Consider the following 18,307-nt stretch of genomic DNA (forward strand, 5'->3'; position numbering starts at 1 on the left):
GAGAACATGCAAACTCCACACAGAAGGGTCCAGACCAGGATTCGAACCTGAACCCTCTTGCTATGAGGCGACAGTGCTAACCACTGCACCACGGTGCCGCTCTAGTTTGTCAACATTTACCTCCAAAGTTTTTGATGGAAAAAAAGGCTGTGCTTTTGTTTCATATATTTTTATTTCATTCAAAATGACAGCGGTGGATTCATGTTGTTTGGAAACATCTCAGTGTTCCTGTCTGGAACTACGAATGCATGAACTGATGATCAGCAGGTTGTTCAAGTGGAACTGATATTTCTTTCTCTTTTAACAGTCATGGTTTAAATATGATGAGCTGAATTAAAGCTATAATGACTGCAAATACATCATAGGTACATCTTGTTTGGTTAGTCTGTCTAAAAACACATAAAGTCGTTATGATGGAATTACCAGCATCTGATTGGTTGATTTGATTTAATCTTCACCTTCCTGTAACCTTGAAGGAAATGTTATTTTATTTTACTTATTTATTATAAGTTTCCAGACAGCAGGGAATCTAGAATAAGCACAACTTTGGAAATATACTTATACAAGCTTATATTTTTTTTAGCAGCGTGAGGAAGTAAATATTTCTACCAGATTCCCAAACCTTGCATCCAGATGTTAAGTCCAGCACCGGACACCAGAGGGCTGGTGCGCTGTCATTTAGTGGCTCATCAAGTGGATAATCTCCCCATTTACCAGCCGGGAAGTTTTCCCAGAGAAGCCAACAAAGTATTAGATCTCAGCAGTGAATGAAAACTACAAAAGCAAGCAGCAGATGCTTCTAATTAAACAACAGCTTATGACGACTTCGTTCTCAGGTTTCAAAAAAGCACGCAACTTGTTGCTGACAGACAGGGTTAAACTTGAAACTGCAGCCGAACTAATTTCAGAGCAGCTTGTGAGATCGCCTAACAGCGCCTGAAATGTCTATTTCCAACAGCTGCATGTGACAATTTTTATAACTTCTAGGAAAAGACTGTCTGAAAGCGTGCTCTGTTATTCCAATTTAAACTACGATTCATAGCATTGGGACTACAAAGACACAGTTACTGGACAGAGCTTGGAGAGTTGGTGGGACACAGCCAGGGGGAATGACTCACTATGACTGCAGGCTTTTCAGCTGCACATTTAGTTTGTTTGAAGCTGACTGAGCTCTCGACTGAGTGATTTCGCCCTGGCAGACTGGTCTGAATCTGGAAACGGATCACCAGACATTGGGCAACGTCAAGAGGCTTCCTGATTTTACCATCCTGCGTCATTGTGATTAACACGGTTTTCCCGCTATGTCAAATTAGCTCCAAGGCCTGGCGCTTCTTTCTAAGGGCTTGGTTTGTACGCATCAACAAGCAACAGCATAACCAATCATGTACTTTGTGTGAAAATGGCCCCTGCTGATCAAATGTTTAGCGGCATCTAGTTGTTGTGTGGCGTTAATCAAAGGTGCACACAACCCATGGGAAGAACACCGGATTTGTAGAGTAGCCCTGTGCAAACAAAAGAACTGCTGGAAGAAAATATATAATCATTCCAAAAAAGATGATCAGATTCCGATTCAGACTCTAATTAAATCAGTGTGAAAATGTCCCGAAATTCCTGATTGCGTAAATAAATCCACCATTCAGACAACTGTGACTGACAATCTGCAACAGTTTTCTTACATTCACAGTACTGTGACAGCACTCTGCATGCTGTCGTATACCTTTAACAGGAAGTCTGGCAGACAGACAGCAGACTGACTCCTTGGCTACCTGCTGGACTGACTGCTGAGTCAGTCTCGCTTCATTCATATGGTTGTTATTTTTGGTTGGACTTGAGTACATTGCACCACATCTTCCATTCATTCCTGCACTGCACACACTGGTGATTTTATTGATAGTTTAACTTTGTCCTTGTTGAGTTTTGTTCAATAAATCTTTAGTTAAAAGCTGCGCACCGTCTCCTACTCTTTGTGACTCATCCGTTGATGAAGTTCAACAGTCGGCAGCTTTCCTCATGGAGTCACAGCTTAAGTTATGCTGTTGAGTCTGACTTAACTGATTAACATTGATTTTTTTTCTGCTACAGGAGCTGGAAACCCAGTCCTTTTAAACATATCTGACACAAATATAGTGTTCCTGTTTTGGACAGTCTGATCAGCTGAAAAGCTGTGGACTGTTGAATCATATTATTATTATTATCACATGGAGAAGCTCAATCACAGGCTGAGAACTGAAAACAGGCTTCTGCTCTTGCTGTCTCCAGCTATATTGTTGAGACAGGAAGAGTCAAAGTGACATGTTGGAGAACTTTTCCCATTTCCAGTTCCTGTCTGTCCAGACAGAAACATCCTCCAAATTGAGATGGTTTGTTTTAGGACTAAATGGACGGATTATAAATGATATAAGATACAAAAAGTCTTTGTAAAATGGTTGGACAAAGAAGCAACAACAAAGTTGCCATTACTTCTTGAAGGCAAAGTGCTTTGATAAAAATGAGGATATTTATCCCTGTACAATGTCTATAAAATATCAATTAAAAAAAAAGAAATAGATAAAAAGTCTGTGGTTGTTCCCCGCTCAGAGCAAAACCTGTGTGGTTGATCCTTGCAGTCACACAAGGCAGGACGGTTTGTCTGTTTCAACAGTGGAGGATCCCAATAAACAAACTCAGCATGAGGCTGCAGAGGGAGGATATCTGAGTCCTGCTCACCTGATGGAGGTGGCATGTTTAGCTCCTCCCACCCTGAAGGCTCTCTCCACAGGTGATCCAGATTTGGCTTCAATCTGGTGTACCTCTGTCTTACTGAAGGCAGATTTAACGGTATGCAAAAAGTAAGCATGTGTGAATCCTGTCCAAATACCTTAAAAAAAACAAACAAACAAACAACAACCAAAAAAAAACCCAAAAGAACAAAATGTGGCAGCCATATACGGTCCAGAGTGGGCTCAAATTTGGTTTTACAGTGCCAGAGGACAGCCAGGAGAGCTGCAACTCTGCCAGACTCAGCGGGATACCAGAAGAGATGTTGCTGGTTCTTGGTCTAACAGTTAAGTGGTGACTGATCTGCCGGTCTGTTAGTCAACAGGTCTGCAGGTCTGTTGGCCAGTTTAAAGGTCTGTTGGTCAGTCAGCATGTCTGCAGGTGTGTCTGTCAGTCTGTGCATCTGTCTGAAAGTCAGTCAGCAAGTCAGTCTGTCAGTCTGTAGATCTACTGGTTTGTAGATAAGCAGGTCAGTGAGTACCAGGTCTGCGGGTCTGTAGGTCAGTGGTCACTTCACAGGTGCAGACTAATCTTGCCTTCCTTCGCAAGCTGGTGAATAACCTGCGTTTCGAAGTCTGCGCTGTGGACGCCAGTCTTCCTGAAGGCTCCAGCATACCGATTCTCCTCCCAGTAATGATGCCAGTTCCCTTGCTGGTCCGCACCGTAACCGAACACAGACACCTGAGCAAAGACAGGAAGTGAAGCCATGACATAACGCAACAAGTAGCCTTGCATGCGTCACAAGGTGCAGGGATACTGAGACAAGAATGGTCAAATGTGGATATAAAAGAAAAATGTCAATTTGGTTGTTCAAATATTTCTGGGTCCCTTAATGTTCCGACAGGACAAGTCTTCTCAGCAGTCTGCACTATTACAGAATAGGATGACAACATCAGCATGTATGTTGTATGCATGTGACAGACTCCGCCCCCTCCCTCCTACCTGGTCACAGATGTGCAGAGCGAAGATGATGGCCAGCATGCCAGTGGACGGGTAGCGACCGTGACGCTCATTCCAACGATCATTAACATATGTAAAGAACATGGGGTTCACCACCAAAACCTAAACACACACACACACACGCATGTACACAAACGCACGCACACAGACAGCGTTACTATGGTGAAGGTTTAAAGTGTTCAGTGGCTCTTTGGCAGTTTTCACAGTTTTTGCAGCACTTGATAGGCACCTGCAGTTTGATTTCACAATTGCAAATTAATATTAAAAACAGCTCATGTCTAAAGAGTTAATAGTTCCCTATTATCCCACCAGAGCTTTATGTTCCCAAGATGCAGGGTTACTTGTGGTTCTTAGAGTCCTCAAAAGTAGATTGGGAACCAGAGTCTTTAGTTATCAAGCTCCTCTACTATGGAACCATCTTCTGGTTTCAGTCCGGGAGGCGGACACCCTCTCTATATTTAAGAGTAGACTAAAAACTTTCCTGTTTGATAAAGCTTATAGTTAGGGCTGACCTAGGCTGGCCCCTAGTTATGCTGCTATAGACTTAGACTGCCAGGGGATCTCCCACGACGCACTGAGCTCTTTCTTCCTCTCCATTAATTCATATCACTAACTCACTAACACACTAACTTCTTCCCTGGAGTCCTTGTGCTTTCTCGTCTCGCAGGTTCTCATGGATCGTGGTTGGACCTCCTGCTGCGGCCCTGCTTGAAACCTACTGTGGTTACTACTGTTTAGTCATAATCTATTTTATTTCTATTACTACTCTGCTGCAGTTGGTACCATTATGATTGTTACTAATATTGTTATCATAATCACTATGTTACCTTCTGTGTACTTCATCATTATCATTATCTACAGTTCCAATACTTCTGGTATTATTGCTGTTGCTACGCATCTCTGTTTGTGTGCTCCTTCTCATGAGCTAACTTTTGCTGTGAATTGGAGCTATATAAATAAGCTGAATTGAACTGAATTGAACTCTGTGGACAAGAATCAGATTTCTAAATTGTGTGTGGAAAAACTGCATGTAAACATCTGAGTTTTTTTTTTATTTATTAAGCTTTATGTTTGTGATGTGGCGACAGCAGGATGGAGCATTTCTTTTACCTTGTCTTTATCAGCCTGCACTCGTTCTTTGACCCTCATGTAGGTCCTGAACACACACACAGAAAGAATTACAGGTCATAATATAGTTTAAGTATATTAGAATAATATAGAGTATTTTATGTTTCTCTTTATCTAATTGCATGCATATATATTGATGTATACACTACATGTGTAACACAGATTTTCATATTTCATATCCTGTGTGAGGTTAATGTATGGATGGATGGTTAATAATCAACTTAAATTAATATTCTGGTGCATCAAAACAAACTAAGGACTCAGGGCTGTGTCTGTACATGATGTGTGTACTTTCACTTCATTGTTAACATATGTAAAGTTTTGGAAATTTTTACTATATTTTTGTAAATGTTATTTGGGTCTTGATTATGCTCTCAGTCCTCACCAAGTTAAAACTAACACATTCCAGAACAACAGCACTGCAATAAAATCTGACCTTCAGGAACTTATAATCAAACTATAGAGAGAGGTGTTGATTTTCATTTTGGAGCCTGCAGTTTGTGGACGCATACTACACCTCTCAGAAATAATAGAAATACTTCATGTAGAAAAGCTTGATGCCAAAACAGGTTTGTTTGACATGGCTTGTGATTTTTATTTCTCAGAAACAGTTTCTATAAAGACAGAACATTAGAACATTCATGAATGTAGGACATATTGCAGGGCTGCTGTATTAGACTACGTTAGTTTCATCTAAGTGTATCTAACGTGTATAATGTATTTTTCTGCTGGATCTTTCGTACATTTTGACCGTGCCAGTCGACAGCGCGCTTGTCAGCCACTCCAGGTCTCTCAGTTTGAACGGCAGGAGGACAAGGCTGACGCCATGCTTAATGTCCACTGCGCTCTCTGGGTACAGGACGTGATACGTCGTCCGGTTCCCAACATCTTTCTCGAATCCCCGAGTCACTGCCTTGTTCATCCTGTGGGGGAGAAAAGTGAGGAAGATGAAGAAGATGAAGAAGAAGAAGATGGGAATGGTCAAATGTCCGTGCTTGGATATGCATACCGAATTATGGAGTCGTAGGAGTCAATCAGGGGGCCGTGTCCTGAATGTAGCAGTTTGCCAGAGTTGCCAACTACTGCGCAACTACGGCAACGAGAGGGGAGGGGACTGAAGTCCACAGTGGGTGATGCAATGACCTGGAACATCTCTGACATAATTTTCTCTATAGTCTGGTCATTACCGGACCGCTGAAGATTCTGTGGAGAGGCGGAGCATATTGCATTGTTTTAGTGAGTTTTATAAAGGTTTTTATATTCATTTATAGACATTTCCAACAGCCTGTTTTATGCTACATATTTAAGCTGATTGTTCATAAATGCTTTTACAGTTACAGTGTAACTACAGCATACAGCTCTGCTTGCTCTTCTTAGCTCACACTGAGTATATGCAGTGTACTGCAGATCAGATGTTGCCTCCCCCTTGCCCTCCTTTAAGACCTCCTCTACTAATGGTTTCTGCAGTAGGACTGAACAACAACAACACTGAAAAACAATCAGACATTTGACTCTTTAATTCAGAATCTATTTTCAAACTTTTTTACATTTCAGTTTTCTGAAAATACAGATCTTCACTAATGGTTTTGACCACCTGACCGTTTGAATTGAATTTCAAACCTCACACTAAAAAATCATCAAGCATGAATATATTTTTGTAGTTTTTGTTATTTATTCTCATCCGAACACTAACAATAACACTTCGTTTGTCCTCACCAGCCACCATTTGAGGGCGTCTGGGTCAAAGTTGTCGGTATCTCGGAGAACGGGCTGCTGTTTGGGGTCGTAGCGTTGACTGAACCAGTCTGACTTCCCCAGGTCTGAAATACAGGACTCAACGCAACCACATGGCCTGAAAGACCAGGAGACAGAGGAGTCAGACAGAGACAAAACAAGGATTAGTTGACTAACTGTTTCTACATGGCTTGCTAGTCAGCACCAGAAATACTAGTCAGATATTAAACTAATTATCATTATTATCCTACTGATGTAAAGGTAGGAGCCATTTCTATAGCAAAGTGTATGAAGGACACTATGTTGGCCCATGTCTTCACAGTCAAATGTTACTTTATAAAAACAGTTTCAAATGGCTCTTTTTTTGGACAACATTGAACCTTACAGATTAAATGGTGCTTAATAACGTATCTCTTGGTCAGGTTCATGTCCAACATTTCCCAGTTCTGCATGGGCTGGGGACCCAGCTTTAAAATAACAGTTGGGTTCTGGGCAGTATGTTTGTGGGTCTTTTTGAGTTTGGGGACAATTTTTTGAACCCATGAAGACCACTACCTTTTGTGTGTTAGGCCATCCTGGGAATCTTCTAAAGGCTTCTCTTCTTCAGATTGGACGATGCTGGGAGGAGGGAGGGTCCTGGGAGGTTCGGGGGTGAGATCAGGGGGAGGCACTGTGGGTACTGCAAACAAAAACAGGCTGAGTCAGCACCTCTGTGATACAATCATAACACTACTACTAATGATACTACTAATACTATCATGATAATAATACTAAAACTACTACAGCTACTAGTCCTTTTACCTCTAATACTAGCGCAATGATGATTTTTCCCTGTGATGATGATATTAGCTCCTCACCTGTCTCCCTGCTGGTGGGCGTAGCCTGGTTGATGGGCAAAGGTAATGACAGAGGTAGGAACTGTTTCCTTTGGATGCTTTGACTGGCGAGCATGAGCAAGAGGACACCAGCGATCACCCCAGCAACGCACACCTTCTTCCTTAACAACATGGCTGGACGGACGCTGAGTGGGTGGCGGCAAGAGCAGGGAGCTGTTGAGCTGTCAGTCTTTCAGCCTGTTATGTCAGCATGTTTGGACTTTGTCATCTAGACATTTTACCCTGGTCTGTCATCTCTCCACTCAGCTTTATCTCCATGAGGTCTGAGTGTATAACTTCCTGTAACTTTCTGTCCTGTGAACTACGCTGCTTTCCAATTGGTGGAGACAGGCTCTATGGTCATACCTGAGTCAGACAGAAAGACACAGTGACACAAGAATCAGCATCAAAAATAAACAGAAAAATTATATTTGTTTGCTTCAAATGAATAATTCTTTACATTATAAAATATCACAGTATTACATTTGTGTTTGAAGCCAAAAATTCCCCCAGTAGCTGCAGACTGAACAGGCTTCTGGGTTTGATCCAGAAACCTAATTCAGTACCATTTATCGAGAGACATATCCCTTATCCATGACACACTAACTATCCACAACAAAATAATCATCTGACAAATGCTCTGAAGTAAAAACAATTCATAACAAGCAAAGCAGTTATATCAATTATATTAGGATGTTATGATACAAAAGACAAATTCTATCTTGAACTGGAACACTTCCCATCACTGTTAAACACACAGAAACAAGCAAGAACATGCTGAACACATCTAAATTCAAGCCCCAAAAGACACACTTCCATTCAAAATTCTGAAAACTCAACAGGTGAACCCTGACAGTCCCCTCAGTCAGTCGATGATGAAGCTAACCAACCACGCTCCCATCAGCGCTAAAACAATACAAAAGAATAAAAGAATAAAATTACGAACCGATCAAAAGTTCGAGATTTAGAACATTGCAGAAATGAAACAAACAACCCAAACTAGACTAAATAGCCATTTGACTTTAAACAGAATATACTGCTCAGTGACCATCAACTACCAATAGAAAGATCATTGGTAGTTGTGTCTACTGTGTGAAGTCCTCCTCGGTAAGAAACCTACAGTTTGAAGAAACAGCCAACAAAATGACAAACTTCCAAATGTTAAGCCCTGAAGAGAAACTGGCTGGAAACTCTGAAACAGCTCCTCTGACAGCTAAATGTGTATTGGCCTGTCACAGCCTGAGGGAAACACTGTAAAAGTTCCAAATAACACTATTTTCTATAGTATTAAGTTACTTTATCAAACTGAATGAAAGTCAACTGTACTACATACTGTATACAGTACATAGAACCGGGGGGGGATGAGTGAAGTCACACTCCTCCTCCTCTCTTCCTTTCCCTCCTCCTCCTCCTCCCACCCCACACCTCCCCTCTCCTCTCCTCCTGCAGGAATGTCTCCCTTCAGACAGACTCAGCCTCTGAATACCAATCAGATCTGGACTGAGTTCAGCTCCTCCGGTTTCAGCTCCTGTCTGCTTCAATGTGTGTCTCTCTCTCTGTTTGTGTGTGAGAGCAGCCTGAATCAGCTGACCGGTATGTGAGTTTCTTCATTACTCTCTTGTGTAAGTGATCTTTTATTTCATAATACTTGCTGTAACAGGTTCAACACACACAGTGCTAATAGTATGACTTTTCATTTCACCAGCAGCACCTTGTGGTCACCTCACTTCACGTCTGAAGAAACCTTCAAGTGCCAAAATAAATCTGACAAGAACAGACCTGGATTTCTATAGCACCTACACTGGACATCTGATTTGATTTTCCTCAGGCACAGCAAATAATTATGTGTGTACTGAAAGTTCTTTTAATTTTAAATCATTTAACTTAAAAGAATTTTCAGCCCAGTTAGATTAATTATCTCCTGTGCCCCAAGAAAATTAGGTCCAGATGACATTAAGCACTGTGGTTTTTTCTGCAACACTCCTTTATTCCTCTTAATGACTGTGACGGCCCTCCTACAGACCCATCTGCTCACACACTGATCGATACTGACTTACACAGCTCATACTTTTAAATTATTACTGTATTTTAATTAATGCACTTGCAAATCTTTTCCATTTAGACTGGATCTCCTGTTATTTGTCATGACTCATGAGCCAGATTGTGTAACCGACAAAAATTCTTTACTGTACCAAAGAGATGAAGACAATAAGTTCTGTATTTCACTGTAGCCACTTGTAGAATCAATGCAATTACTACCAAATTTCTACAACCACACAAAGTGTGATTTTTCAAAAACAAAGTAACACACACACACACACACACACACACACACACACACACACACCCATATTTGTGGCACGAAAGGGCAATGCTCTCAGGAAAAGCCAGGAAAAGTTCCTGACAGGAAATTAAGCTTCTGGGTGGGCATCTGTATTGGCATGTTAGCACAGAGTCCGACCATGTTCCATGTTTACTGTGCAAACTTGTCCTGGTACAAAACACTCTAATGATGAATCAGATCAGAGCATACCGATCAGCTCAGAATCTGATCTGGATCTGTCCACACAGAAAACACGGACACATGGATCACCGTCTCTGTTAAAAACTAATTCTTGGAAAGAACTGACTGTACATATAAAGAATGAAGTAGACAGAGGTCACATTTATGTAAACTGTTTTATTGGCTTGCATGTCGCTGCAGTTTTGTTATTTAGCCGTGTCATTGTCCAGCGGGGCAGGCGGTTAATGACTTGCTTCTGTTCGCAGCTTTGACACTGCTTAATGCAGCAGACTATGTACAAAGTATGTATGAAAGTACATTATCAACGACTCGCAGGGCACAGTTCACTTAGTAACAAACATCCAATCACAGAGCTTTGAATTCTGTGCTGAATGCAACAGACGATGTACGGAAGTACGTTATGTGAGGTGACGGCGACTCCCAGGGCACAGTTCACTTAGTAACAAACATCCAATCACAGAGCTTTGAATTCTGTGCTGAATGCAACAGACGATGTACAGAAGAACGTTATGTGAGGTGACGGCAACACCCAGGGCACAGTTCACTTAGTGACAAACATCCAATCACAGAGCTTCGAATTCTGTGGTGCACTCTGCTGATGTTAAGCTGAAGCTAATCACACTTTGTAACTTATTTCTCGGACTGAATCAGTGATTAATTCATAGCAGCAGATTTAAGCATTCTGAAATTGCTGTAACTAGTTCACACCACTCCTTGCTTCTTCTTTGTGGCAACAGCAGCTGAGGCTCGTGTGAATTTCAGTACTTAGAGACGTTAACCAAACTGGCAGAAAATAGTTTTCCGTTTTCTCTGAAGGACAACGTGATTAAATTACTTGAGCTACTTTTTTTTGCATTTTAAAAGAACCCTAAAACTAAATCTGACTTAACTTAATGGCTGGATTTTCTTTTTTTTTCAAGTTTTCAACTGTTCCTTTAAAAGAAAACTTTGAGATTGGAATTTACAGTGGGGACACATACATTTACAGAGTTAAGATGACAGTGGAGGGTTAATAGCTATCAGCTGAGTCACAGTGCCTGTATATTATTTTAGGGTTTGAAGGTGGGGGTGTAAGGCTGGTGGGGTTAAAGGTCACATGGTTTCCTGTGCAGAGAAAAACATGTGACTCCTTCCTGTCTCTCTCTCCTTCTGTGACCTCTGGTCTCTGTGTTGACACCAGAATGGAAACCAGCTGCTCTGCTGATGGAGCACAGAGATGAGCTGGAAAATAACGACACCACAGAAGAAGAACGATTTCACTTCTCGCAGAGACTGCCACGGCACTAAAGACTAATATTTGTCAACCCTCTGCAAAGAAGTGGAGGCTTTTTGTTTAACTGCTGGGTTTTAAATAATTTGGGAGCGTTTTTTTTTTTGTCTTTATGATGACACAAAATGGGATGGAACAGAAACAAACACACATAACATAAAGCAACGGTTGCTGTTTTAGGTCAACGTGAATAAATTAAAGAACATATCTTCTACAAATTTCCAATTCTTTCATTCACTCTATTTTAATTCCAGATATAAAATCGCAGCATGACATATCTTCTTCCTTTGTACACACAGAACACACTGTGTAAAAGAGGCTTCTCTCTTCTCAACACCCAGTACAGTCAAACTCGTCTATAACGGAAGTAATGCCCAAAACTGAAGCTTAGGGTTGATTTGAGGAAGGTTTCCATAAAAACAAGAAATTAGAAAAAAGCAAACAAACAATAAAAATGACTATATTCAGGAGTTAATATTGAATTGACTGTGCACCTGACCTGCACCAGATAAAAACTAACCCAGGATGTAGGAAAGCTAAATAAGCAGAAAGCCACATCTGATGCACACCACGATGAAGATTAAACCAATAAACATGTGGTACAGCCCACTGTATTTAATGAGGATGTTTAAAAATATCTGCAGGTCTGCCAATCACCAAAACCTGCTTTGTGCTCAAAACTGTTATCAGGTCATAGTATATGTAATCATATGTCATGATAAATACATTTTTTTAGATCATTTTTTTCTTGAGATATTATTTCTAGATAAAATATGCAGACAGGAATGTCCATTTTTGATTAATCCAGCAAATGAGACCCTGGCAAATTAAAGTGTTTAATCTCATTAGGCCTGTCACCTTCTCAAAAGCAGAAGTTGAATAATAGGTATTTCATTCAACTTAACTCTAACCCAACCCTATCCCAAATTACACTGTGGCTGTATTCACATGAGCCCACCTGTCCAGCCAGTGTAATAAAGAAGGTGGGACCAACCTCCAATTCAGGAAATATATACACTCTTCTAAAATCCCTGTTTATACAACTGCAGTCAAAAAGAGAAGCAGCAGAGAAAGGAGGAAGTTGGGCTGCAATTACTGCAAGTGCAGTGCCAGAATAATGACTGTCACAATAACATATGTTATTGTCTTGTGGAAATGAAAGGCCACAATTTACAGAAATGCCACATCTTCACTGTCAAACTGATGTCAACAACAGTGGTTAATTGTTGAGCCTAAGCTGTTATTGAGGATTAAGGGTGATTAAGGCTTTTTGGTCAAGAGTTTACCTTATAGATTATATTACTGTGCTCAATTTTGCCTGTTTTCTGAGTGTTATTTTTAAATGGCTTGACTAGTGGAAGATTCAACTTTTAAAGCTACTTAAATGTCCTTTAAACTTACATTTAAATAACAATTAAATGACTAAGGAAATTAGTCATTAGGAAAACCTAGGGAAAAATTTAGTATGTTAGTGTTAGCATACTAACACTAACATATGCTAACAAGCACAAACAGAAAGTAAAGCTGAGGCTGATGGGAATGTCAATAGTTTTGCAGGGTTTTGGACATAAAGCAATGTTGTGTTTTCCATTAAGATAGCAGAAACAGGACATCGCTGAAGTGTCACTGACAGAACACAGGACGGAAAAAATGCCAAGATGAAGTTCCTAAAGGTTTAACCAGACCAGAGGAAAAGGTTACACACGCACACACATATATATATATATATAGGAGTGTGTTTCTATAGAAATGGCGAGAAAAATAAATAGATAGATATACTTAATTGATCCCAAGCTGGGAAATAAAAACTTACAGTAAAACAAATAACACTTAAAATTGTAGGTCTTTCCTAATGAGAAATTGCGAAGAAAGTCAAGATGTCAGTGAGTACAGTTTCCTTCACCATCACCATCAGAGAAGACTTCGAGTTGCTGGTCTGACAGGTCGACTTGCAGCAAGAAAGTCATTGCTAAGAGGCTTGCCTGGACCATGAAACACTGCCAACGGACTACTGAAGACTGGAAGAAGGACTGATGAATCAAAATTTGAAATCTTCGGTTCATCACGCAGGATTCTTGTATGGCACCAAGCAGGCAAAAGAATGGTTCCTCAGTGTGTGATATCAACTGTCAAACATGCAGGAAGACGCGTGATGGGCTGGATCCAGGGTCGGTGACTTGTACAGACTGAGAGGCACCCTGAACCAAAATGGCTACCGCATCATTCTGCTGCACCATGCAGTACCCTCTGGTATGCGCCTAGCTGGTCAGGGGTTCATCCTACAGCAAGATAATGACCCAAAAGATAAGTCCAAGCTGTGTCTGAACTACCTTAGGAAAAGAACAAGATGGTAAGCTTGAAAACATGGAGTGGCCAGCAAAGTCCACAGACTTAAGTCCCATCAAGCTGAAGAATATTTGATTTCCACTGTAGAAAGAATGCCACGAGTGTGTTCAGCTGTTTCATCTGCCAAAACTTCAATTGTTTTTATGGGGTGTTCTAAAACTTTAGACCAGTAGTGTACGTATGTACACACACATAAACCTTGTGTGTGTATATACTTATATATATATATATATGTGTGTGTGTGTGTGTGTGCACACGCATCCACTCTCTATCCATATAGTATCCACTTATTTCCTGTTCTGGAACAGGGACCTCCTCCTGTTGTTGTTCTTCCAGACGTTTTTTCCTTTTTTCATTCCTGAACGATAAAAAGTCTCATATGTTCGGCAGACTGGAAAGATTTAAGAGAAATCTATGATTCTGAGCTGCAGAATTAGAACTGACTTGAAACAGTCTTTCAGGTCTCTAACGATCTGTTTAGTTCAGATTTAGAATCTGGCCTCTATAATTACATTTGTCCAAATACAGACAGGGAGGCTTGACTCACAGACCACACAACCTGTCCCTCTATCTGTTATTATGTTATGTGTTTCAGTATCCTGCTATCACACCAACTGAAATATTGTATACACAGAGCCACACATCACATCATACACTGTTTCAAACACTAACACACAGAGAAAAGTAATATTCAATCAACTGCAAACACACATCAAAAGACAAAATGTCTAAATTTATCACTGAATGTCAGAGGCACACCTAATACTGTTACATAAAGATAAGAGGACATTAAACAAGTAAAATAGCCTTTTATGGAAAGAGACTACAAGTAGATAAAACAGCATAAAAAGCATAATGAAGTTGCTAATATTCATTCATGAAAACAGAAGAGCACCACGTCCATTAGATATACTTATGGAAAACTGGAGTGATACTGCAGAATGTAAGCACACCCCAGTTTAGCACACCAAAAAATATTACAGCAGTACTATTGGAAGTTACAGTGATGTTCAAGAATAAACTGTCTAGTCAAAGGTTTTCAACAAGTTTCTGGTTGGTGGTGTATATTACTACTATTCAAATACTATAAGAATACAGTAAAAGAACCTTACTGACTAACTACTACTGTAGGGGTATTACAAGTCTGAAGAGTGACTGAAAAGCACACACAAACACAAAATATCACTGAAAGACTGCAGGATGGGTCATGAAGTAGACCTCCAATAAGATAACTACAGACTACCAGCTAACTAAGGCTAATTATAGGAATACTCCAAAAGATAATAATATACACTGAAGTACTGTGAAATCAAAATAGAGTAAAATATGGCAGACATACTTTTAGTATTCCTTTGCTAAAGTGAAAGAGATTCAACTACATTAATGCACACAACCGCTATATTTTAACAGAAAAGCACAGGCAATACTGTGTCATGAAGAAGACACATAAGTACAGTACGGTAAAGTCAAAACTGTGAATAAGACAAACCAAAAAATTACTACAGGAGTGCTTTGTGGTTCTATACAAATACCGCTCCGTTAGATTATTCTATAGCAGCGGATTACAGTTAAATACATGAAGTACATGAAGGTAAATTACGTGGTACTAGATGACACAGCAGTGAAGTACAGTAAGGCCAAAACTGGACGAGTATATTACAAAGACACATATGAAAATAGCATGGACGCTGTGGGAAACACTGACTAACCCGCTGGTTTTACAGGAGGCAACGGCAGTCTAGTGACGTTAACAGAGTCTGCGTGCTGGGCGAAGTTCTAACGGTAAACTGAACTTGGCCTGCAATTAGGTAACGACAGAGTAGCTTCTAAAATTCTTAGAATACAATCAGAATGTTGAGTTTGGGGTTATAAAAGCCGCTATGAAAGACGTTTATTGTAGAAATAGAGGAGAGTACGCAGTGGTAGTGCCAGAGGTCTCACTTTTAAAGCAATATCGAAATACCACTGAAAAATACATTACGGTCACCACAGACCAAACAGACAAGCCATATAAATACTGTACGGGTATTTAAAGAACAACATAGAAAACTAACTGAGATAGACAGTCCGAAAAAGCTCTGTAACCCCCCTCCCCACCCCCCCTCTTTCCTGTCTCAGTCTTCTACTTCTCGCATTCGCTTTCTTTTCCCTCTCATACACACAAAACTACAACAAACGACACCGAAAAGAGTGAAGCATCCTGACGGCAACATTCGGCACAATCAGCAAAAAAAAAAACTGCATGAAGTCTGGTTGAAACTTTCCGAGAGTTCCAGTCATAAGTTTCCACCATGCTTGCCACACGCTCTCTCTCACACACACGCGCGGAGGTGTTTCAGACCTACTCTGACCCAGTAAACAGCCGGAAGAACAGCATAACGCATCGTTCACAACAAACTAAGAAGCACTCACTTGTGGTACCGGCCGGACGGTTTTCCCTTCTCTTTGTGAATCTGCAGAACTGAGAGCATGATGATGCAGAGCTGAAAGGCCCCGCCCACCTGGAGGGGGGAGGGGGGAGGGGGGGGGCACACGGGCAGTGAAGGGAGGCAGTACTTTTTTTCTTAATTTCTTGTGCGGTTTTGTGTGTGCTTTCATTATGTAGAGAGCGTGAGTGTATGAGTTTCGCGAGGTTTGTGTGTCTCAAAAAGAACAAGGTTTCAAAGTCTCAACATTTGAAAAACCGTTAATTTAAAGTGGCGCTGCATGTAGACAGCAGTCTATAATAAAATACACGAAAACTGTCAATTAGCTCAGGAATGGTTATGGTCGTCTATGAAACCAGCGGAGGAGTTTCATCACCATTACATAATAAATTACAGAAGTACCTAAACACATTTTTCACGTTCACATTTTCCAAGTCTATGATTTAATATTCTGTGTTCATGTTTTTTTTTTGTTTAAGTTGCTTTCCTTAACTGATTGTATGGACTATAAACACTATAGTTCACATTTCATGAAGTAGCAATGGTTCATATGTTAAATAATACCTGCCTAGCATAGCATACATATGCGGATCCACTGTACGTGTGGGTTTGCTGTGGGCGGGGGTAAACAAACACCAATCACACATGGGCTCCCTGTGGGCTGTCCAGTGGGAGGCCCCCTGTAGTTTTGCCTCATGAGATACTCCTAAGAGACTGCCATGGGTAACCCACTGTGGATTAGATGTGGGCCCACTCTGCTGCTAAGTGTGCCCCACTGGGGCACCATAAAGTGATTGTGTAGTGTTTTGGTGTGTTGTGCTCCTCTTGTGCGATACAATTACAAAGGGAAGACCTGAATTATGTATAGACATATGTTTTTGGTCATTGGTGCTTACAGATAGGCATTTTTGTAAGTTAGCTCTATATACTTATTTTGTTCTTCCAGCCTACCTAGCATTATTATTGTTGTTGTTGTTATTATTATTATTACATATTTATGCATTTAGGCTTACCTTCTTTGCTCAGATTCTTGACCATTAGAAAGACTTTCATATTACAGAGTAATTTGATCTGATGAGTGTTGATGTGAAATAAACTCATAAACAGGACTCTACCACAACTGTAAACCACAATATCTGTTACATGCATCATCTGCACAACCCTAATCGAATACAAATAATACAATGTCCGAATAAAGTAATGTCCAGTACTGACAAATGAAATCTATAATCTACAAATGATAGGGAAAATTATAATTATATAGACTAGAACAAAAGTAGTAATGAAACATGACAAAAAACAAGTTTATCTGAGGAAAACAAGTCTTGAAAAATAGTAGCAGATCTGGAGTCTGGGTTAGTTATTTCAGTGTCATACCTCATTAAAAATGTAACCAATTAATTGTTGTGTCATGAAGAAGACACATAGGATACTATCACTTGACTTTTATAGACTATTATAAAAGATAAATGTTAATAATAAACTCAGTAAAGTCAAAATAGACACAATGAGTACAACAGAAAGACTCATAAACACCAGCAGAACACAGAGGAGAAAGACATACAATAAGACTTTACAACCTCTCTGCTCTGTTTGCTGTGCTGCTGTACTGATGGGCGGAGGATCAGTAAAGTTTTACTGTACCTTTTCTTATCAGTGGTTTAATATATTTTTAGCTGAATTGTTTGTATAGCAAACATGGAAGACATAAAGCTATAGACAGTGAAGAACAGAATGATTCTAAGGCATCTGCAGCTTATATGAAGCAGACCAAGAACAAGATAACTACAGGCTACCAGCAGATGAATATTATGGGTATATTATGAGAAATACCAATAATGATATAGTAGAGTATAAAGAGAAAGAAATAAATTAAAAGAGAAGGCCTGTGGACAGACAGACATTCCTAAAATGCATATACCACAATCTTATGACTTGTTATTGTTGTTGTTATTATTATTACATATTTATGCATTTAGGCTTACCTTCTTTGCTCAGATCCTTGACCATTAGTAAGACTTTCATATTGCAGAGTAATTTGATCTGATGTGTGTTTTAAACAGGACTCTACCACAACTGTAAACCACAATATCTTTTACATGCATCATCTGCGCAGTCCTAATCGAATACAAATAATACAATGTCCGAATAAAGTAATGTCAAGTACTGACATATAACCTATAATTGAATTTCCCTTGGGATCAATAAAGTATCGATCTATCTATCTATCTATAATCTACAAATTGTAGGGAAAAATTATATAGACTAGAACAAAAATAGTAACGAA

The 18,307-nt window shown here is 40.0% G+C and overlaps 1 protein-coding gene across 1 annotated transcript; it reads right to left on the reverse strand.

Annotated features, from left to right (window-relative positions):
• Positions 1 to 153: 153 nt before the first annotated feature.
• Positions 154 to 16,149, reverse strand: st3gal8 (ST3 beta-galactoside alpha-2,3-sialyltransferase 8). The gene is made up of 9 exons (XM_046381056.1): positions 16,007 to 16,149; positions 7,437 to 7,820; positions 7,135 to 7,258; positions 6,562 to 6,697; positions 5,855 to 6,048; positions 5,589 to 5,768; positions 4,828 to 4,873; positions 3,700 to 3,819; positions 154 to 3,438 (listed from the first exon to the last, which is right to left on the reverse strand). Exons 2-9 carry the CDS (start codon positions 7,585 to 7,587, stop codon positions 3,271 to 3,273), a joined length of 1,119 nt encoding a protein of 372 aa, XP_046237012.1. The 5' UTR covers positions 7,588 to 7,820; positions 16,007 to 16,149; the 3' UTR covers positions 154 to 3,270.
• Positions 16,150 to 18,307: the final 2,158 nt, after the last annotated feature.

Source organism: Scatophagus argus, chromosome 3, assembly GCF_020382885.2.
Source record: "Scatophagus argus isolate fScaArg1 chromosome 3, fScaArg1.pri, whole genome shotgun sequence".
NCBI classification, from domain to species: domain Eukaryota; kingdom Metazoa; phylum Chordata; class Actinopteri; family Scatophagidae; genus Scatophagus; species Scatophagus argus.

Coding starts and splice junctions, on each gene's coding strand:
- st3gal8 (XM_046381056.1), bottom strand. CDS start 7,587: ATGTTGTTAAGGAAGAAGGTGTGCGTTGCTGGGGTGATCGCTGGTGTC. Junction 6,049..6,561: donor ACGCCCTCAAATGGTGGCTG/GTGAGGACAAAC, acceptor GCCTCTCCACAG/AATCTTCAGCGGTCCGGTAA. Junction 3,439..3,699: donor CTCTGCACATCTGTGACCAG/GTAGGAGGGAGG, acceptor GTCTTTGCTCAG/GTGTCTGTGTTCGGTTACGG.